This window comes from Buteo buteo, chromosome 13, assembly GCF_964188355.1.
Source record: "Buteo buteo chromosome 13, bButBut1.hap1.1, whole genome shotgun sequence".
Classification (NCBI taxonomy): Eukaryota; Metazoa; Chordata; class Aves; order Accipitriformes; family Accipitridae; genus Buteo; species Buteo buteo.
The window spans coordinates 15991161-16015183 of NC_134183.1; the positions used below are offsets into that span (position 1 = coordinate 15991161).

Sequence of the window (24023 nt, forward strand, 5' to 3'; positions counted from 1 at the left end):
ATCCCATCAACCGAAAAGACTAATAATTGCCTATGAAATGCCTACGAAATGCAGCAAATATCAAGGATATTGTTTCCCTTTACTTCTCAAACCATAGGGTCTTTAAGCAACTGGCAAAAAGAAGTATCGATAGCCTTTAAACAGTCTCTTTCCAGAATGCAAGAGGCAACAAATATATATGTATAAACCAGAATTTTCCCCTAAAACCTGGAAAGGGTTAATTAAGTTACACTTCTTGAACCAGTTAGTGAATGACGTTGAAATGGCACAGAAACATTTTCTGGCACAGCGTACCCTAGACAAACTTCCCCCAGTGACCATAATTTAAGGCTACTTTTTAAAGAGCCTTTTAAAGCTCAGCGCTACAGAGGACTGCTGAGGCCTGTAATAGTATCTCTCTTGCCTTAGTCCCCTGAAAATACACCGAACTCAAAAGTATACATTTAACACCCAAGGGTCCTACCTGTCTTTAAGGAATTTTTATAAAGTAGATGGCTACCTCAGGCTATTTAAGTACTTTGTAGTAAGACATCAATGGCATGTATAAAGATATTCCTTTGATCATTACACCACTGGAAAAAAATAAGAAAACAACCCCTAAATCTTCACCGTATAAATTTACACTTGGAACTCAGCGACGTAAGAATCATCATACTACAAAACCACAAATAGCATTCAATTTAGTCTCTGTGTTCTCACTCATGTGATAGCCTTTGATATTCCCAAGGATGAAAAATTAATACATTTTACTACAAAGATGATTTGTGAACACAGCCCTTTTTAATTCTGGTTTCCTATTGAAGAACAAGAAATCAAAAGCTAAAGGGGGAAATCAATAGCTAGGCCAATTATTAACCAAAACTCACGATAAATGAATGAAATTGAGATTTTCTCTTTTGTTATTTCTAGTAACACATTTCAAAACTTTTTTTCTATTCTGTTTTTCAGTTCAGAATTCAAATTATGATTAATATGAGGCAGAATTTAAACTGTTTTCATTTACATTGCCTGCATTGAAGATAGAGTACCATCTTCCTTTAGTTGTATAATGAAAAGACTCAACAAAAAAAAAAGTTACAGAAGTTTTATTTTAAGGGCTGCTCTTGAAGAGCAAGAGGATGTGAACATCTGTGAAAAACAAGTGCAGAAAGAAGACTAAGATATGTAGATAAATCATTAGTTATATTAAGATATGAAACAGGCACCCAAAGAATGGCATAAAATGTAAATGAACTTTGGGATCTGGTCTCTTAATTTGACAGCTGTTTGACAACTGCAAAATGGAAAACTGACCTCAGACAACTGTGTATAAATGAGACTATTAAGCAGAAGAATTTCACATGGAATGATACAATATACACTGCAGTAACTCCTCACATGGGAATAGATAAATGCAGACTGGAATTTTTATTGTCTTTGAAGGTGGTGATGTTAAAAAGACTTGAATTTCACAAAGAGGAGCTGTACGCTACATTATCACAATTAATGCCACTTTCTGAAATACAACGACTGTCGCCTACAGAAGTACACTCACACATAACTCACAGGCATTTTAAAAAAACATACCCAATGAAGCAGCTCTGGAGACACAGACGAAAACCTCTTCTGCATTGGGGCTGTAAATCTGAAGCCAGCAAAAGTATACAGTGACTAGGTCATGGGATAACTTATTCGAGGGGTTTCTTTGGAAGTTATGGGTAGTCACAATTACGCCTGGAAATATATATCACCAACGCAGCACCAGAACAGACACTGATTCGTGGAGAGAGCGGCTTAAGGAAATATTCTGCAGTTTTGGCCCCTATGGAGAGACCTTGGAAAGAGTGGCGAGGCAGCAAGGGGGAAACTTCTACCGTGACTGCCTGAAGCACAGTTTAAATCTGATACTCTCATCAGTAACAGAGAATTAAATAGAAAACGGGGAGAAAGCCTACTTTTAGATGTAACCAACCATTTCTACTCATAGTTCTGCTCCAGATCCCACTGAAAAGGGCAGATCTTCCAAGAGCATCCCCAAGCACTACTTCTTCACATTCTCCAGCAATGCAAACAGCCATTTGTGATAAATACGTTTCATTCCAAAGCAGTTAAGCACTTGGCTGTGTCTTTTATTTCTCTCTTTGGGACAAATACTTAAAATCAGCCTTCCCTGCCTTTGTTTTTAACCACAAAAAAAACCCACAGAGGTTGCACAACCTGCAACAGAAGAGACAAAAAAACACCCAAGCACCTGCAGTGAAATCCAGACTTAAAAAGGAAGGTTACAGCTCTCCAAGCACAAAAGGTTAGCAGTAACAGCAGCAGAAGCAAAGCAACTTTTGGGGGTCAAGTGAAACCAAAGGGTGGATTTTTGAATAGAAAAGCAATTGCTGTGCAGCTTCTTTAATATTCAGTAGCAGCTTGGGGGTGGTGGTGGTGGTGGTTGTTGGTTTGGGGGTTGGGTTTTTTTTTTAATCTCGTGTTCAGTTTTATGTCTCAATGTCATTCAACTTGTTAGTAACTAAAATGAAACTGAAAAATAAACAAAGCAAATCCCAAAGACGTAAAAGAAGACAGGAGCACCATCACCACAAGCTTTATCATCCAAACCTCTTGTAGCAAGGAGTCCCACTGTAACTGTACACTGCATGAAGAACAGGCTCCTTTTGTTCATTTTAAACTTGCTTTTTGCTAAAAGCTCTCATTCTTGTTTTTAAGAGACAGTAAATAACCATTTCCTAATCATCTTCTCCCTGCCAGTTGTGCTTTTACAGACCTTCATCACACTCTGCCTCACTGTCACCTACTTAATGCTATTCGGAAACTAATTATGGCATTGTATTAATAACAATGATTTATTCTTCCACAATCCTGGCATAAAAATGGCTCTTAGAGTCCAAGATGATTAGTCTCTAAATATGACCAGAGCTATGGAACCACATCTGCATGATGACTTGAAGAAAGTTTGTGCTTTACAGGTTATCCATTTTCTCTGATTCCAGCAGTACTTCTAATAAAATACTTTAACTCTCCCTACAAAACCTGCCCCGTTCATAAGCCTCTGCATCACCTCTTGGCCCCACTTCAAAAGAAACTTTAGAAACATCCAGATCAGGAGGGAGTTAAAGTCGACCGTCATCGTCCAGAGGAGGCACAAATGATTTCCACTAGGAGTGGTCCTCGCTCTGAGGACTTTAATCAAGGGCGAAGAATGTGAACCTAACACAGACAGCAGTTCAACGTTTCCCCATTACAGCTGAAACTCTGCCAGGCGATACTCTGTACTGGTCCCTTCCAGACACTGCTCTGCTACTTACCCACAAACCAATGGGAACTTTCCTTGGAGTGAGAAAAACTGAACTGAGCAGGGACAGCCTGGATGAACCAGAGGCTGTCCCTGCCCTGCGCACTCCCGCTGTCAGGAAGCTGCTGGAAGTGATGGTAAAAAAGCTTTTGGAATTGAGGTGTAACCAGCACAGGCAGCAAGTTGAACACAGCAGAGTCCTCCACTTCACTGCAACCTTGTTTTCTATTTCCAATTCAGTTCCTTTGCTAAGACCATTTCAGATAAGCATTTTTATAAAGGATGCCCTTCAAAGATAATATTTTGCTTTTATTGCCCTTTAACAAACACAAGGCATTCTAAGTCTTAACGCACCTTGTAAAAGATTATTATTTTTAAAAGTATCTAATTTCAGAACAGAAAAATTAGTTTGAAGCTGAACTATTCAGCCTGCTTTCAAATGCCATCACCTTTATGATGCTCTCTGAAGTTAAAACGGATTGTCGTGTCTCTGTTAGGAGCATCAACATAAATCTCAACTGTAATAAGAAAAAGTTTTAAAAGGAGGAATATAGGGACAGATTTTAATCTTCTAGAAGTCTGTTTTGCTTCAAAAATTTACATAATCTACACAGATCCAGAGTGAGTTAGCCTTTAGTGACCTAAGAATACCAAACCTCAGAGATTTGCAAACATATTCGGTTTAAAGTAAAGCTTATATTATTAAGCTGCTGCAGCTCTTACATTTCCATCCACGTGTCCCATTTTATTTGTCCTAGTTTAATGATACTTCCAACATGCCTTGTGCTTTTTAATCTGGATGATGTACCTAATGATTTTGGTATTGAAAACTAACCTCCTCCTTCAGTTTCCATACAGATCTCATAAAAAACAGAAGAAATGGATTACTGCCCAGAACTGTGGTTTACTCGTTCATTAAACAGCTTACGCTTAGAATCCTCTTAAAAAGTCACTTAGTGGTAAATGGCTATTCGACACTACAAATAAATTTTTTTTTAAAAGAATTTACTACAGCTTTCTATTCGTGCCAGTGTTATAATCCCACTGGGGATACTGCTGAATTTTTGGTGCAATTTGGACAGCCGTTTCCCACCAGAATCCAAGGAATCGTGGAGAAATATACATATATTCTACACCTTCCCAAGGAATGTGTCAGATGCCCATCTACTTAAAGCATGACAAGTTTTAAACCAAAAATCCAACCTTCAGCTACCGTGGGTAGAAGAGATCTTTTTAGGACAACTGACAAATGCCCCAAGAGCTGGCAACATCAATATTGTACATGCCGAGTGTGCTCATCCTACCATAAATTAGGTGGATCACGTATTGGAAACCTCTTGCATAGCATAGGCATGCTTCCAAGAATCAAGCAACATACCTTGCTAGTGCCTAGAGCAACATCCAACCAGTCCGTGAGCAGGAATATAGGGAAAAATCAAAAAGCATTTTATGAGTAAGAATTTTAATCAGCATAAATCAATTCTCAATGACTTTCTTGTTTCTTCTAGGATGTGACGTGTGTTGATTTTTAGTAAACTCCAGGCTGACGCTAGTAAGTAGCCTTACCAACAAACACATGCTTTGACAAATCTTAATACTTCCTCCAGCACTTCCAAGGTTCAGTTAAGTCACGTCCAGAAAGAAGATGGATGGTGCTTGAGTTTTTACATGCTTAATGCAGTTTGTTTCCATTCAAGACTACATCTCTCATGACAATAACCACCTCCTTTGATTTCTACAGACCAATCAACTCACTTTTCAATCTTCCCTCTATGCTCCCCTGAAACACTAAAGTATGTGACTCAGAGAAGTGTTTTGGTTTTTAAAGGCAAACCCTCCTACTTTCACACTCTAGCTTCCCAGACTGCAAACTCTGCAGGACACACCCCATTACCTTCTGACCATTACCTTCTTAGCCTGGAAAATCACCGGACTCTCAAGACACTATTGCAACAGAGATACTAAATAATAAAATTCTGTGCTACCACCACAGATATGAAGGGAAGGATCCTCTGTAACTCCTATCTGCTGGGATCCGCAGACTCTACTTCAAAGACCTGTTATGGTACCTTCAAAAATTTAATGTTTAAATACCATAGCATTGACACAGGAGCAGATGAATGCTATTACATATGACAGGAGTTTTCAAAACTGGAACCAAACCCACCTATTGGTGCATCACTTCTGTCAGAGACCGCTTTATCACGCTCTCAGTGACCTGCTACCCTGACAATCCTAGAAGTGCTTTTCCAACAAACTACTTATGGAGTTTGAAGGAAAAATCAAAAGAATTAGGTCACTGTGATATCTGTGTCAAACTACCAGGACAGTTAAATTCTATATAAAGATAACAAAAAAGGATCAATGTGACCAAGGAAAGAAGAGTTGAAATAATTAAGCACTTGATACTTCACTGTCATCAGACTTTCTAGTATTAGTTATTGCATGGGCTACAGAGAAATTCACCCAAACATGCATCTGTTTACAGCAGACCCCTATGGAAACCTGAAATAGTTACTCTGAGCTTCCTCACATGAGAAGTCCCTAGAAAATAAGAGTTTCACTGTTAATAAAATAGTGCATATCTTCAACCTCACAGCTGCAGCAGTCCTAGCAACCACACAAGAAAGATCCTTTCCACTTTCAGTGGGGAACATCCATAGCAATTGCTCCTTCCCTCCTGCCTAGGAAGAGGTGTGCCAAGACCCTCGTCATCCCTTTCCTCAAAACCCAGAGGTAGCTCTTCTTCCTTCTCCCTCCTCAGCTACAACAGAGAAAGAGATTATTCCCTTGGGACACCTGCTTGCTCAAACCCTACTACTGAGGTCCAGCAGATCAGGTCAGCAGAATCAAATTTGCACTAGGCTTTACTGTAAAATCTTGCAGCTTTGGAAAAAATAAGTCAAAAGCCACATAAGGTAAATTAACACCTTGCAGCCCATACAAACAAGAACATTACGAGTGCTTGCTCCAGCCCTACTTGCCTTTGCCAATGCTAGGTGCAAAGCATGATCAGTGCTCTGATAATTAGGTCCACTCTTCGTGGCCACAGCTGTTGATAACGTATGACATATAATGTATAACAAAGCACATAACAAAGACAAAGCAGAGTAAAACTTTATATTAAACGGCGACAGTCATGCAAAATGAAAGAAAGAGGACTTTTACTCCATTTTACTGCACATAAATCCTAACCAAAATTATGAAGACAAAGTAGAATCTGAATTCATGGCATTAACTTAGTATTTTTTAACAATGGAAATTTGAAGAGAAAACTCTAAAATAATTCAAAAGGAAAGGGATTGTTAGAATGCTCTGGGTTTGTGTTTCAATGAGCTATTCTGTAAAGAAATGGTATTAGTAGGCTGTTTCAGGGAACCAGAAAATTATTTTCCTTAACCCTTGTGAGTCATACTTCACCGCACACTCATTATTTCTTGTACAGCACAGTACACAATGTACTAGATTGCCTTTTTTGAAACTGTCAGGAGTCTAACTCAAGGTAATAAACAGGATTAATATAACACCGTTCAAATTACAAAAAGAAAATGACATTTCACTAATTATCTAATAAGGTTAAAATATAATACTTACATTGCTGAAGAAATTTTCAGTTATTTGGAAAACGTCAAAACATGTATTTAAAGACTGACACACAAAAAAAATCAACTAGTTATTTTTGCTTTTCCTTTTCTAAGCTTAGAAAGGTAATACCCCTATGGATCAAAAGGCCAGATAAATCTTATTAAGTACTAGGTTTTCCCTTTTGTCTAGTGCTCTCTCCACATTCCATCATTTCAGTCCTTTGAAATGCCTTTGTTCTGCCTGTGATCAGGGTTTCCAGGGGAAATCTGGCATTGGATCTAAAGGGAACCCCACACCACTGAAGCATTCCTGACAATTAATCATTTGATAAATTATTTCTTTCTTTCCCCCCTACCTCACTTGCCCCCAGTATTTCCAGAGAACCTTTTAGTGTGGTGCTAATGAGACAAAACTTCCTGTAGCATCAAAATGCATCGTCTTGAGGATTCATGTATGCACAGAAGTTAAGCAATTTCTGCCATTACCACCCAACAGTTCCTGTCAGACTGATATTTCAGAATAACAACAGGAATTTTCTCTGTATTCACTCTCAGACCATATCTATCACCAAAGCCTATGCAGATGAAAGGACAGTTTCAGCTGGGGAGAAAGAAAACACAGGACCACAGAGCTGTTTCCTTTGCACTGTCCCAGCAGCGCAGAGGAGGCTGCAGTCCCCACTGTCACATCTTCTCCATAAAATCCCCTTTACCATCCTACCCACTTTCTGGTGTTCATTTAGGACATAAGCTGCTCATCAACAAATGCAACCAGGAAGAGAAAGTGTGCACCCAATACGTACACTGATTGCCCTATTAACTAAATAACAAACAATGGGACGTACTTATTTTGTGCATCTACAGAAAAAAATTCTTTATCAAATCGGGAAGCATGATGATTCACAAAGAAGGGGCACAACATTAAATATAACTTTTTATCCACTCTTTACAGTTTTTTTGTTGGATTTTAATATACACAAAATGTAACATAAGAGAAAGAATCAAATAAAAACATTTTGATTTAAACTCCTCTAAAATCTGAAGCTTTATGCTAAAGATGAATGCCACTGAAGGAGGCAAAGTAGTAAAAAAGGATGCAGTTTCATTCATTTCCATTGTCTTTGTTGAACATCATACTTTGGTGACTAGGGTCTAAGCGTGCCTCCCTCCGGGGCTATGGGAAGATATCCACTTTCTTTCGAAGACTCGTCATGTACCATACTCACACAATATGCATATGAGGAAAGAGAATTTCTTCCAACAATGGTATGCATTAATTTATAATATTTTTCCAAGATCCTTTATCAAGTTTCAGTTGTAGGTCAAATAATTTATGCTTTGCAAAGATAATCTCTGCATTTAAAATTTATCGGTCCTTCAGAGGTTGGTTCTCATTAGTGCTCATCATTTTCACTGCTCGTGAAATACATCTTCACAAGCTGAGCCTTTCCTACTCGATATCAAGGATTCCTACATGCTAACTTGATCTAACTGTTGCAATTATGAATCATCTGACGGAGCCGTAAGTTATGATCTTCAATGACCACTAATGAAGGTTGCCTAGCAGTTAAAGTATCAAAGCAGCATATATCAGCACACTTTAGAGCACAAGATAGACTTCCAGTGTTGCACTTCTCTTATATTTATTATATACTGTAAATTACATCACAGGCTGCCTCCAACACTGACAGTCCTGTACTCCAGAGTTAAACACCAGGTTTTAATAACCACTCCTGACAATCTTTTGATCGCTGGGGGGGGCAGATGAAAGGCGAGGCCGCCTGCTGCAGGCAATCCGCTCAGTCAAAACAAAGGGGACTTCAGAGAGAGACAGAGATGCATCAGGTGTTAATCTCAAATGAACAACCAGGAGTGCGGGCTGATTGACTCGCTCTCCATTTCCAGCCGAAAAAGGGCAAGCGCCTGCCAGTGGGCTCATTCAGGATGCACGCAAGAAGGGAAAGGTGCTATTAGCTAGGCATGAAATATTTTAATTTGGAAACCCAAAACCTTGGAAAGTCATTTTAGGTTCTTTCTAAATCACTTTAATCATTCAACTATCTGATTTTTCAAATACTTCATATGGAGCAAATCTTGTTGGCATTTAAAACAAGTTCTCTCATTCAACCATGGCAGTGTAGTAATCTGCTAGGGGAGGAAGCAAAATAAGTATTTTTTTTCAGAGCTTTCGAAAAGTGGACAAGACAGAACTTCAAGATTACTTGGGAAAAACTTCCTGCATTGAGTGCAGGTGGGCTGGATGATCTGACAGAGGTCATCTCCTCCAACTTGGGTCTGAATGAGAGCATATTAATAACATTAGCATCAGAATAAAAAGTTCCCACTACATGCCTTCAGACATTCAATAAAACATGTATTTGGTAGGGGAAGTTTAGCCATGATGAGATAACATCAAAAACCCACTTGGTTTGGGGGAATATAAAAAAGAACTATTGCTGTTCTCTCTTTTGTGCTGAATTTCTTCACTGGGAAATAGAGAGAAAGGGGTCTGAATCCTGCTATTTTTCTTTTCCACTTCTTCAACAATTCAAGCATCTATCACTTACCACCACTTTCTGCACATTAGTCTAGCCTTTGCTTTATTTTTTTCTATTGTTTCAATCCTTATAAGAGATTTTTCTATAGATTTGCTGAGAAAACACAGCAGCGCTCTCTGAAAGGAACTCAACTACTAACGTCTCATCACTCTACATTATTTTTCACAGCCACAGAAAGTAAACAGTTTACTTGGGGTCTAACAGTCCAATGCGAACCATTTTTACTTCTATGATCAAAACCCCTGCATTAAACATCTCTCAGATGGGGAAACTGAGAAACAAGGAGTACTGCAGGGCCTCTGATCAAACTAAAACCAGAATATTTATAAAACCTGCGGAAACAAAAGAAGATACAAGTGAGAAAACTCCATGCTCACCAGATCGGTGGGACCCAACCACATAGAACCTGGGAGGTTTGTTTCTCACTCACAAAAGCTGTTTGATGGGGCAGGGGGCAACAGGGGAAAGAAGCGTTACTACTTAAAAACTATTTCAGATGCTGCATCTCATCCATATAAAATCATCATCATTACTGCTTGACAACCCTGAAACAAAATGTAGAGTTGATAAGACAACGACTGCTCCACCAAGTAAGCTGGTGGCACATCTCCCAACTGCCCTCCTCCTCCCAACAATGCAGGTGTTCACAATAACTAATTCCTCATGGGTTTTTTCCCTCCTTGAAAAATGAATTACAGTTTTTACTGGCCCAGCAAAGCTAAAACAGTTACAGCCAATATATCTTGAGAAAGGAACAAGGTGTTGGACTTCTGACAATCAGTACCACACATTCTTTCATAACATTTACTTCAAAACTCAAAAACCCCTCAAAATTACTTTTTCCTACTCCTTTCATCCTGTTACATGACCTTGAACATCAGGTAGTTCAGAAAAGTACAAATACACAACAAAGATCAACTTGTTATGATTGAGCACAGGAATACAAGCACATCAGCATGACTCCAACTGATGACATTGTTGCTTGGCCATTACGGTATGAACTGTTTATCTGAATTGGATCTATTTGCCCATTTTATTCCCTGGAGTCCAAGTATTGCTGATTAACCCATATTTCCAAAAACAACTGTAAAAACATTGACTTCAGACCACCAGTACAGTGAACGACAGCTTTATCTACAGGCAACTGAGGCATGATGAAGATTTCAAAATGTTACTGTATTTGTAAGCTGCGGTTGACCTTTCTCTGGAAGATGGGGGAATATTTGCTTATCCAAGTAGGCTTATTACCTTTCTAGCATTTTTTAAGTTGTTTTGTGAGGACTGGTCAATCAAGTCATTACAGCACAGCAAAATATCGTAAAAGGTAAAGACTACATCTATCCTTCTGGCAGCATAGAGGAAGTAAGTGGATTAAAAACTGTAGGAGAGGCTGCTCTATTTTGACTTTATTTAGCCTGGTGCCCATCACTGCAGTTTCCAAATGACCATCACAGTTTGTCTTAATGCAAAAGATCACACACAGGGTTAACGGGCTGGCAACTGAACTCAGATCCCAAATTTCACTCCATTATTTTAACACCAAGCCCATCCTTCCCATTACAGCTACACTTCTAAGGGAACATCACTGTCAAGAGAGAATAACATTAAGAGCAAAATGCAGCCATCAGATCAGACCCTGAAGGGACAGGGACGTTAACTGGTCTTACATTTGTTCTCTCATTCTGGTAAACATATTTACTATATTACTTATTTTCAGCTCTCTAACTTCAGCTAAGATAGTCAGTCCATTCTGCCTCCTTTTCAAGGTATCATCAGTCAAATCCAACCACATCATTGTACCTCTCAGTTCCTAAATTCAAACCATTTTAAACATCCTGCTTTCATCTTTATAGCTCTCTCCCACTTTTTAACCATGCTGCACTTACAGAAGAATGTACTTGACATATAAAATGTGCATGTGATTCCTTTAACATTTTAATGCCGTGTATTGTGTTGTAAACATCTCTTCATGTTTTATCTCCTTCTCCATAAATCAGAGGCTAGTATCTTAGAAGTCTCAAAAATGACATGTTTTCTCCATAATATAAATGTAAGACTCTACTCCTTGAAACTTGAGTCAGCTTTCAAAAATCATCAAAAAACAGAGCTATGAAAAAGCAAGAGATTATCAACTAACTTAATATCATTTTCTCCCATACCATTTCTAGGACAGCATGAGTATAGAATGGGTAAAAAAAAGTTACAGAATTGGTCTTCACCAATCAGAAAACCAATGTTTTGGTTATCCTTTTTGTCACTTGTAAGGAACAACACTAAGGTAAAATACCTTCTTGAGTATCCATACCAATACACAACACTGAAGGACTCAGGAAAGCAGACAGTATAAAAAAGTGATATGCTAGGAATAATTACTTGTTTATTCAAGATTAACATGCAGTGTTTACAAGATGAAACCGCAGAACATATTTCCATTTCCATAACTGCAATTAATAAAACCAGTCTCTTACAATGAGATTTTCCAGTGGTTTTGGCTAGCTTAGTAATGTGACAGTAAAAATGAGTCTCAGTCTATTCCTTGGTATACACATTAAGTGATTTATTTTTTTTTTTAATTAAAAACCACTGTAAAATATTTATTATTTTGAAAAGATAGAACACCAATAAAGAACACCTGTCCAAAATAATTTTAAGTTACTTCAGTGATGGGAAAAAAAAAAGTGCCATTAGAAAAAGAGAAAAAAGAGGAAAGCAGTTTTAGCAGGTGGGACTGAGAAGTGGTGACATGTTGTAGTACAATACTGAAGGGCTGAAGGATATAACGCAGTGTTGCATGATGTGGAAGAGAACCAGGGACTGCTGGATTAGCATGCCACTAAAATGCTAGATTAGGTGCGAAGTACAGATCTGAAGTATTGTGATACGAAGGAGTGAGGAGGAGGCAGAACTGCTGGTAGAGGACCAGAGAAATAAACCACTATCTTTTCTTTGGCACCTTCCAGCAGGAGTTTACTCCCTTATAGCCCACAGACCCAACACATTCTACAGGAAAACCCAGGGACCCTATGGTATTTATCCAGATCCTCAGAATTCATAACATTTTCCACCAGCCTGAGAGATTCTGTTTCTATCAAACTACTGTCTAACATAAATTATTCCAAGATGCTTCTCTTGACATTTTCTACACAAACGTTTCCACAATGACCTTGCTGTAGAACAGGCACCAGGTTTCGCCCTAATGCAAGCCCATGCTCAAGCACTTTTCATCTCTGTACTTTCAAACACAACATTTATTTTTTTTTTGCGAAATGACAGTGAAAAAGTCATCAGCTTCTTAAAAATAATTATGTGATTTCACAGAATTGTCATAAAAATACATTATTTCAACTTGCATCGGAAAGTACAGCTAGAATTTAGAATTTATGGGTTGTGAAACTTGTTTGTAAACACATGCCTTTGGTTGATAAATAACCAGATTGTACTTCCATAAACAGTGGAAAAATACAATGTTGCCAACTCTCATCTTTTTCTTATTATTGGTTTCTTGTTAAGGACAGTGAAAGTGGGGCAAGAACCTCCACTCTGGCAAATTTTTGTAACTTTCTAGCTCTTGCAGTTAGGAAAAAAATGTTGAAAGTATGACGTACAGCCATCTGAAATCAAGAGAGCAAGGGATAATTAAAAAATTATTTTAGACCAACTTCATAAAGAAACAAAACATGACTTCTTGGTCTCTGTGCGATACTTAGCATAGACCTGGCTCCCTCCCCAGTAGTTAATTCAACTTAAATTCAATGGGGGTAAACTGGCCTCAGCTCCTACTAGATTGCTAAAATACAGTGGTCAAGAGAAGGAAAAAAAAACCCAAACCACAGAATTTGAACAGTTACAAGTTTGTATCAATACTTCCACAAATATTACATAATCTCTATTACATTTTCACAGGACCAGACTCCTCACATCCTGTCCTAAATCACGGGGAGGAATCTTATGCAAGTGACACTTTACCTTCCCACGACATATTTGAGGACTGTAAATTGTGAACACAGATTTATCAGGGAAATGAGGAGTGGGAAAGACGAGTTGCCCTTAAAGATGTACAGATTTATAGCAATATGGGAAGCGGAAAGACGGTTATCATATAAAAAGGTCCTTAAGGGATAGCAAGGAGCGACAAGGGAAGCATGAGTCATGAGCTGCCAGAGAAGAGGATGCATATGGGGAGCAATGGACAGAGCAAAGTAGCAATAAAGGAAGTTCCAAGTCAAATGTGCTCCTTCCCAAAGGTCGAGATGGATACCCAAGCTTACAGTATTTATTGAAAATTAAATTCACAGCCAATTCAGACACTGCACCAACAGCAACACCAGGAAAGGGACACTTGTTGACTGAAAGGATCCATTGATAAACAAGGTCATAGACCACAGCTCTGCTCTTTTGCTTTGTTACCAACTCCGCTTCTTTATTTTCCTTAATAAGAGTGGTTGCCTTGAAGGTCTGTCTACATAGGCAAGTGGCTCAACACAAGCAAGTGTGCAAACTTAAAGCATTCAGCTGAGATTGTGAAAGACAGTTTTATACTTTGTGAGGCTTGAGTAACCTTTTCCTTTTCCATCCCAGCAGCCTCAAAAGTGTCAAACTCCAAATTATGGCACAGGATTCCTGGTACTCCCAAGTATCTCAAGATTTCAAAAACCCAAGATTTTTAAAAGTGGCTACTTTTGAGAAAAAATACAACACTGAGCAATACATGGAAACTGAAGACAAAGAAAACCAGTTATTTGTGCATGAATATCATCTCTAGGAAGATCTATCAAAATCTCGAGAAAGACAAGTTGCACAAGAGTCTCTAAACAAGCAATAATTAATCCTCCTCTTAGTCCAGTAGTATCCACGTCAAAGGTGAAAGTAAATATGACAGAAAATATTTCAAAGGACTGATAAATCACAAAATGAATTTTTAATATTAAAAAACTGTAGTAAAGGAAAAAAGGGAGGAAAACAGTGTACCTCTCAAATCATATCAAAACCAAGAAAGCTTCACCTTAGTTATGACAGCTTTTCTACCCAGACTTTATGTGAAAAACATGTTCATGATAACCAAATGCATACTTCAGAAAACAGTGTGACTTAAAATTATTTTTCAAGGCTACCTAAGTGTTTCCAAGTTAGGTAAGCTACCTCCATTTTTCCAAGCAACTAAAAATCATGCAGCATCCTTCCTATTTTGCAGAGAAAACAGACACAACGTTAGCTGCCTACCCCAACTTTAAGCTCAGTGAAAACAAACAGTAAAACCTGTATTTACTTCAGTCTGAGCAAGAAGTACGTTTATGGGTGCAATCTCAAAAAGCGCATCGGGTGCCTACAACTGAGGTGTTGCAAGGTGTAAACATCAAAGAGCCCAACTCAGTCAAGGTGACTTCAGGATGTAGACCACAGGAAACCTCCATGCCCTGTTCCATTAGCAGGGTCCCAGGACTCACCCTCCCCCATCTCCCAAGCGACTGCTGAAACCATAAAGTGCTATCAAAGGTGGCACTGCTACTGCCACTTCTTTTTCCAGGCCATATTTACAGCTGAAAGTGACTGTGGCTACTACTCTTTGTAACTCCATTCAACACCACAAGTGTTGTTACCTGTTCACTAGTTAGGCTCTCCTTTGGGACTTAGGAAGAGCCTACCAGCAACTTTGCTTCACAGCTGGATTGCAGGAGAGCCGAGAGATCAGCATCAGGCTCCACAGGCATGTTCACACATGCAAGGAAGCTCAAGTTCGGGCTCCTGGAAGATCTCCAGCACGAAACAGCTACCACACGACAGAGATTTTCAGTACATTTTGTAGATGCACAGGAGATACCCTGATTCCAGCCTGAGCAGAAACACACAAACCCCACTGAAGCCCCACTACAGACATTTACAAAGGTGCTCTGAGCCATTCTTTAGACAGATCTGACAAGGTCATACAGTAACACAACCAAAGAACCAGGCCCATAAGGCTGGAGGCCTGATGGCTATTCTGATATTCCAGTTACACAGTTCTTCCCATGTCATCTTCAGTGACCCAGGCTTAGTATTATCAGGATAAACATTATTATTGGGAGGCTTAAAACCTCATCAACTCCATTCTGAATAAACACATAGAGCCTAGCAACTATACTTTAATTCTTAGACATACATTCCTTTTGCAGTGTCAGTTTTAGTGGCCCAGAGCTCGCATGGCAGCTGAAGGCACAGCACTCCCAGCCGTCCATTTACCATCCCTGGCAGCGTTTCAGAAGCCAGGACGACACCAGTTTGCGGTACAGATGAAGAGATGGACTGACCTGATTGATGGAGTTGGCAGCACAGGACGCCAGTCCAGTTCCAAGGGAGGCGAGTAGGAAACAAGTCAGGTCAAAAGGGACCGGGGCCATGGCAAAGCCAGCTGACGCGGTGCTTACAACCAGAGCTGCAACACAAGCGAGAGCACAGTTCAAAGCATCAACAAGAAACCATCTCCTCTGTACACACCACAGAGCTAAGGTTTTTAAAACCTGTAAGGACCCTTGTGCAGATTAACTTTTTGCTATTTTTATGCATGAAAGGAGCTCCAGGAACTGCGTACAATTAATACTAACACCCTACATAAAAAAAAGTCAAAAAGGAGAAGGAGAACTGTCAGGGATGAAATGAGAAACCCAGAAGCGTCAGCACATTACTAGAAGAGGCGAGAGTAAAACTTATGCCTCTGTATTCCCTATTTTATGGATTTGCTACAGGATCAAACTGCCTCACACAACATGTACAGGAGACACGTTCGTTCCAGTAACTCACGTGCCATTGCAAAGTCTAACATGGAAGAAAAACAGTAAGAAAAATCCTGAACTGAGAGATATGCATGATATCAAATTATAGCAGGAACTTAAGCAGTGCAGATAGTCAAAAAGAGACTCAGGACACGTAGGCTACAGCTGGTGAAGCTAGTAATTTCACTGTACAAGTATCTGCCCACACTGTTCCCATCTGACATTCCCACTTCAGGCAGAAGTTACAATCACATCATCACATGGACCCAGCAACTCTCAAAGGCCTCAAAATTTGAGTGGATTAATAAAAATCCATTTCAGTTTTGTCATCCCAAATTATAACTTTAGTACAGTACTGCAAATCACATCCTTAAAATGAAAGTTACCTAAGTCTCAATCCTAATATTGTAATTACCCAAATAATAGGTCTTACAAACGTCACTTGTGGCAAGAAATAGTATGACATGAAAAATTTTATACAAGTCAGCACACTTACTGAATATCTTGCTCATGACCTTGAACCTTACAATCTGAAATTAATAGTTATTAAACAGAAAGTATTTAAATTATATTCTGCATGTAAGTACATGTTCCAGACTTCAGCTAGCTCAAATCAAAGCATCAAAATGTTCTTATCTTCCTGATTCCTACAAAGTCTCCTGTTCATCTGAAGTGAAATGACGAATAAATAACCTTTGCTGACTGAAAATACTGCGATTATCTACTAAGCAGCGTTACTTGAGATGAAAAACTAAATGTCATGGCAGAGACCTGCTAGCAAGGATGCACATGCAAAGTAGTAATTTTAAGATCTGTGCCTGCGTAAGAACCTTAGGATTTAATCCTAAAAAGACACTGAAGAAAACTTGCTCCTCATCAAAACTTTTCTCTAAGTATTAAAATCCATTGGCAGCTGAATATTATTATAATAATATACATAATATTGTTATAAACATTAATTATTTAGCCTTGTTATGGATTCACAGGGTGTTGTACAGATGGCTGTCGCACAGGCTGGCTGTGAGAGTGCTGCATCAGGGTCTCTGCCCAATACCCAGGTAAGTCCCGGGGCTTTGATTCCCCAAGACAGCACCTGGCTCTCACTGCAGCCCCTTCAGCTACTTCTAAAATACGATGAATCGACAACAGAGCCTTACCCCTCTGAGAAGCGGCGAAACAGCCACAGATTCTGTAATCCCACTGGACAGACTAATGGACATGCAGGTACTGATTACTTCTGAAAGACTGGACCCCATTTATTAAATAAATACAATAGCATCTCGGTTTCAAAACTCTTGTATTCTACTTAGCAGAGCGCACAAGAAAATATGAAATGCATTCGTTTACAACTGATAGTTAAAAAATACACTGAAAAGATGACAGCGAAACAGCAGCGTTTGCATTTCTAAGAGTGATTGCATTCATTTTTTTTGCATAATAAATCACATGTTCACTCTAGACAAGAATTTAATTAAAACTTATCTTAGAAAGCACTTTACACCAATTTATTATGGGAAAACACCAACTCATTTACTGAAGAAGAAAGGTGGAGCAGATTGGCAAACAGTCAGTGTAACATTACGATTACACTGACCTTAAAGAAATTCTAATACTGTACAGCTACAGCACTAATTAAAGTCCCCATTGATTTCTCCAGATTAATTTCAGCCAGTCATTTCAGTGTGACTTATCAGGATCTCATTAAAAAAGGTGTAGTGCATCCTCTCACTTATCCCACTGAAACAGTTATTTTTGGGCAGTTCTCTGAACACAAGGCATTCCCTGCTTGTCTCATCACCCAGCAATTCAAATGCAACACGTTAAGAGTAAATAAGAAAATGTTCCCTTTGGATTGGGAAGTTTATTTTCTTTTACTGTGGAAGCAATAATTTACTCTTCTACTTTCCTCATGGAGGAAAAGTATATTTAATTGAGATCACATCAAGGGAATGAGGTCATTGACTCTGTTTGTTTTTTAATCCCTGTTAGTTTAGTGCTTTAGGGGCCAAATTAACTTCACTTTATTGCATAATAGATGGAATTGATCCTTTCAAGATTTGTTGATGAGAGTTGGCATTATATATGCTCTTCAAAAAGAAGCCAGGATTTAAACTTATGATCTCAGCCTAAATCTAATTTTCAGTCTTTTAAACATCTTCAGCTTTAACAAAAATTAACAGGGGACATTTGTCTCCCATTTCACTATAAATGAAAAGAAAATGCTAATGGATTGGTGACAAAAAGAGTGAATTATAATGTTTCTAGCATAAAAACACATTCCAAAAGTCTACAGTGTATTCTTTACATTCCTCTTCAGCTTCATTGTAACGTGATCTGCCTTTATAAATCCCTGTATTTGTATTTATAGCATGTGAATCACTATGCCATATTTTGTTTACCTCCTGTTAAAAAATAGCCAAGCCAAAATAAAAGTGTAGACAGCCAAAGCAAACCAATTCAGCTTTAGATTTCCTTTCTACTCCTGTACTGATGATGTATCTGTACATATGGAAGAACAAAAGCAAATACATGCCTACTTTAATTTAAGAAACAATTTCACTGTTTTACTACAAATGTTTATATATTCTTTAAAGGAGACTAGCTTTCCAAAAGCTGATGGAGTTTTCCTTCCATAGTTTCACACTTTGGTTTCTGGAAAGCTAAAGGTAGCATCAGTATTAGTGCTATACAACTGAACGATGTTTCTTTCATAAATTTAGATTTGTTTGGGTATAGGCATATCTAAGTTTTGTTGTAAATGATAACCTGCACACTAAAGAAGGCCAAGCTCCTGAAGGAAACTTAAATGTGGGACAATACTTTGAAACAAGTCTTTGCATCATATCACATAAAATTCAAGTGCAATATTACAAACAGAGCAGATAATCTCTTTTTACCATCCAACAACTTTTAAAATGCTTTGCAAAAAATAAACTGTAATGATAGTTTATTTTTATTTCATTACTTTTCCTTGTAGCATGGAAAGCAAATTGCCAGAAAGCTACCACTATTAAGCTTTGTTTCTTTGATAGGATAATAGTTACTGTTTTAATAATCACAAAATGAGAACCACTTTGACAGGCATATGAAACATATTTAGAACTGAGAATAAGTGTAGACCAGTAATAATCTAAACAATATATATACCGATAAACCTTTGTCAAAGTTTCTGGCTATATTAAAGCTACCATTTAAAGAATAAACGCCATAATAAATGCTATTATTCCAGAACAAAGTGGAAATGTACTGAAGTCCACCAAAGCAAATAGATTTTTTTACTAGACCGGCTCTTACCAGATTTTTAGCCTACAAACACAACATAGGCACCTTATTTAGTCATTGTTGCTCCATTACACAGAGGTTTGGTAACACTCAAGAGTTGTTATGCAAAGATGGTTATTCATCATCTTCATTTTACAAATACACAACAGGCATAGAGATGAAGCAGCATGTTCATGATCACATCATAAGTCAGTAGCAAATGTCTCAGGCTTCTGATTTCCAGTTCAACACCTTTGTGCTAGAGGATCACTAATGCACAGACAAAAATTCATATGTAAGCAATACGTCCAATAAGTTCCAGCTGTTTTCTAGTAAACAAGACAGGATTATTTTCTTAAAAGGGGACATATGAAAAAACATGTTAGTTTAGTCTCCGAAACTGAAAATGCTCATAAATTATCGTATTTATCCACTTTGCAAATCTTAAATGTAGGCCACTAAGTCCGTGACTTAGAAACCATGCACAATTTTGTAGCTGGTAGTCTTTACTCCTAGGTTTTTGTCTAACATTGTCTAGCAACAACACAGAGTAATTCAGATTGGAAGGGATCTCAAGCGATCATAAAGTCCAACCTCCTGCTCAAAGCAGGGTCAACACTGAATTCAGGCCAGGTGCCTTAGGGCTTTGTCATCTCCAAGGATGGAAATTTAACATCATCTCTGGGCAACCTGCTCCAGAGTTTGACTGTCCTCGTGGCGAAACATTTTCTTCCTTATGTCAAGCCAGAACCTCCCATTTCAATTTATGAAACATGTCTTCTCTGTGCAAAGACTGACATATTTTAGAAAAAGATTTGAAAACTAAAGATAAAGATGCTTTCAAGTCCGTCTTTAGAAGAATTTTGGCACCCAATTGAGAACGTTCACATCCTCCTTCCTGTGGAAGGAGCTACTAATGATCAGATGGCATTAAAATGTTATGTAAATCTTTACCTTAAAAACAAACATAAAACAAATTTATGTGCTTCCTCAGAGAATTGATTATATCAGTCTTGTGACTCTGTCCATAAATGCACATTACACTCTGATGAGGAAAAAGTACAATAGGTTTGATTCTGATCTGACCATGGTAAACCCCGGAATGACTCTATTAAAGATGACTAATTATTCCAGATTTACAGACACGTAAACACCTCAGGCTGGCCTATTTTATCTCTAAGGTATAGACCACGACAAAAGCAGAGGTCATTTACTCTCAACTCTTCTTACATAATGTTAATAGGATGCTGGGTTGAACTCTTTGAGAGCCAGATATAAGCAAACACCACCTCACATCCGCAATGAAAGAAAGACAGCAAAACATAAGGTTACTTTGAGAAAGTTTCCAGATTTCTTAGTGTTTGGAGAAACAGTAACATACTTAAAGTGAAGCAAAGGAGGGTCTCTGTTAGACACACAGAGCCACTTTTCAGCAGTAAGAGCAGTAACACACTGCTGCACACTGCTCAGGGAAGCTGTATATTCCCTGGTTGGTTTTAAGAATGGACAAAGCAATGCCAAGTCAGGAATGATATACCTAAAGGTGATCCTGCCTTGAGGGAAAATAGATTAGATGACTTCCTGATGTGTCCCTTTTTGATCCCCATGATTCTGCATGGATACTGCACACACTGAACCAAAGCAAGATGCCAAGTGCAGAAGCCGCTCTGGTGAGATCTGAAACAAGTCTTCAGTAATCAGAACAGAAAAGCAGTGTTCATCATGCTTTAATGGATTGACTATTAAAATGTACTTTGAAGAAAATTATACCAAAACTCTAAAACACCTTTTAAGAATTGGAAGGTAAAAGTGCTTTGCAATGAGATGCCATAAAAGAATATAAAGTCTTTGGGAGAGAGACTGGGACTTTGCATTTGATCTCTGGGTAAACAACCACCATTAATACCCAACTGTGAATAAAAAATAATGTTTAGACAAATTAATATGCTTGTGAACACAAATAAAAATATTAACTGTAGTATATTAAAACACAGGACAAAGGAAAGGTAGATAAATGTTTGAGACATATGGGCTTTAGTATGACTTTCTGAAGAACATCCATGTTACAGTAGCCTGGAGTCAGGACTCAACTCTTCCAGGCACAGTAGAGACAGAGATATGCTAAAGACACAGCCCCTTCCTCAACAGGCTTGCCAGTTAGATTAAAAATTCTACAGCTGTTTAGAAATTAGCAGTTTGCATCTGACCCATGTTGATACATTCAATTCTCAGACAGGTGCTACACATCCACCTGGTTGTCCTCACCAAAAGACCAACATGCAAGACATCCTTTCTACAGAAGCAACGACAAAATGTTCCCAAACTATAGAGAAATATCTAATGAGAACACTCAGCATTTTTCATATTGTGCCTTCATCACACTTCCCCCAAATTAAAAATTGAAGTTTAATTTTCCTGTGTTTTTGCATATAGCTCATCTTAGTTTTCATCTGTGACCACTGGAGAAAACATCGCTTAAATATAAACTTGAAGTTAAATTTAAGAAGATGAGACAACCTGAAATTCTTAATGTGTTTGCATTCTAAATTAGAATTTCCTCCTATTACCATACCTTCACATCTCTCTTTCCTATTTTCAGCTACACATGAACTTTAGCCTAAAGTTGAAAACAATGACATTTATAATTCTGAAAATTTAATCAGAGAGATGCATTAGCTTTCCATGTGCCTGCGTGCTACAATACAGCTGTTCAGACAGCAGCCAACAGAGAACACCACAGAGAAGGGAAAGGATGGAAGCTGAACACAAAAAGGTAGATTATGCGACAAGTAATTAGAAGTTCCCTAATTGTTTTCTATGGCAAAAGAATATAAACAAAAATCTTTTCCTGTTGGTAAGGCAGAGCTTCTAATGGCCGTGTCACAAGAGCTGCAGTTTACATGAAGCAGGAGGGTATGGTAATAGCTAAACTCATTTCCTTTCAAAGGTGAATTACAGTTCAGAATACAAACAAACATTCTCTTTACTTCAGCAGCGGGAAAAGAAAAGGGCATAAGGAAGTCCCATTTTTAGCATAATGCAGAGTTTGTTTTTTTGTTATTTCATACTCTAAAAAGTATAAATAAAGAGTCTGCCAAAAAAACCACACAGGATATGAGATCTATCGGAACTTCATGGGTGAAAGGAATTGAGTTGTGTGTCATTTGTAACTTAAAAACTGACCTCAGAGAATTTATTTTTCTTTAAAAAAGAAAAAAAATAATCAAAGAACTGCACCACCATATTCTTTACAGAATATATAATTTGTCTAAATGATTACACAAGTTGGAAAGAAAGCTAATTTTGTTTCGTTGCTCCGCACACTACACCCAGTACTTTTCCTGCTCGTCTCCTACGCTATCCTAGGACCAATAAAGACCAACAAGAGAACTCCCTTCCTACAAACGCCCTTAGTCCAACTTCTTTTACATTTTCTACTTCCAAAAAAATCTCCCCACCCCAGATCATTTTCCCCATCAAATACATAAAGATCACAACAAGAAGAGAGGTTAAGGTTTTTTCTATATCTCTATATACCTTCTCAACAGGTACAAAGTTTTACTACGCTTACCTTGGATCAAGAACAGCACATCTCAAAACGGAGACTCATACAAAACAACAGTCCTGAAGGGAATGAAATTCTGTAACCTTTGCCTTCTACAGGTTTCAGGTAACACCCTATTTTAAAACCAGAGTGGTACTTGCTTGCCTGTCAATATTGCCTTTTGCGTTTAAAAAAGAGCCTACTAGAAACTGTTGAAATGTTTCACAGCAACACTGAGGCCACATAAAAAGTATCACATAAAATTATTTTCTCCAGAAAAAGACACTCTTGCATCTTGCTGCAGTTTTTGAAACTCCCATTTTGAGGAGCACCAGTGATATGCAGATGTGGTACTAACACTGAGCTTACCCATAAGGAATATCAGCAAACATATGAACGTACATTTCAAGTGCTTAAAACAACAGTTCCTTTTCTCCCTTTCTGGTCACATAATCATGCCACTTTACCTTTTCATTTCTGGATCTATTCAGATTTTTAAAATTTAATTCTACTCCAATAACTAGCACAGCTTTCAAGTTCACATAAAAGAGCCACTTAAATAAAATCACCTCACTGAAAATATGCCAGAAGATCTAATTGTTTATATAGCACTTATAAGTTATCCATGGTGAGCCCAACAGGAACAAAATATTACTAAAACTGAACAGCATGGGGGAGAGAAAGGCAAGACCTGTATTATGCAGAAAGAAAGAAGAGGCAATAGTTGAGGTTGTATGTGCCGCAAAGCTGTTGCAAATCTTAAGCACAATAATCCTGGTAACTGCTGAATGCGCTAGTAAGAGCTTTATATACCTACATTTGAAATTACCAAGGCTAATACATAAAAGTGACATAGTAAAGTATCAAAATCTGTGCTTTTCTTCCCTCAACTCTACTAACCCAACTCTTTACCAGCACAAAATAAATGCCTTGAGGGTTTTTAAAAATAATGAGGGAGAACATTTGGACACACAGACAAGATCAGTTTTGCCAAGTCCAAAACATGAGATGTCTCATCAACACTGAGAACTATAAGGCTTTTTATTA

General features: G+C 38.1%; 1 protein-coding gene across 1 annotated transcript in view; it reads right to left on the minus strand.

Moving 5' to 3' along the window:
* COX10 (cytochrome c oxidase assembly factor heme A:farnesyltransferase COX10) overlaps nucleotides 1–24023 on the minus strand; it is a 106072-nt gene that overhangs the window by 78269 nt on the left and 3780 nt on the right. Inside the window, exon 4 of the mRNA XM_075044870.1 lies at nucleotides 15710–15834. Coding sequence (XP_074900971.1) covers nucleotides 15710–15834 — 125 coding nt within the window. The remainder of the gene's footprint in view (nucleotides 1–15709; nucleotides 15835–24023) is intronic.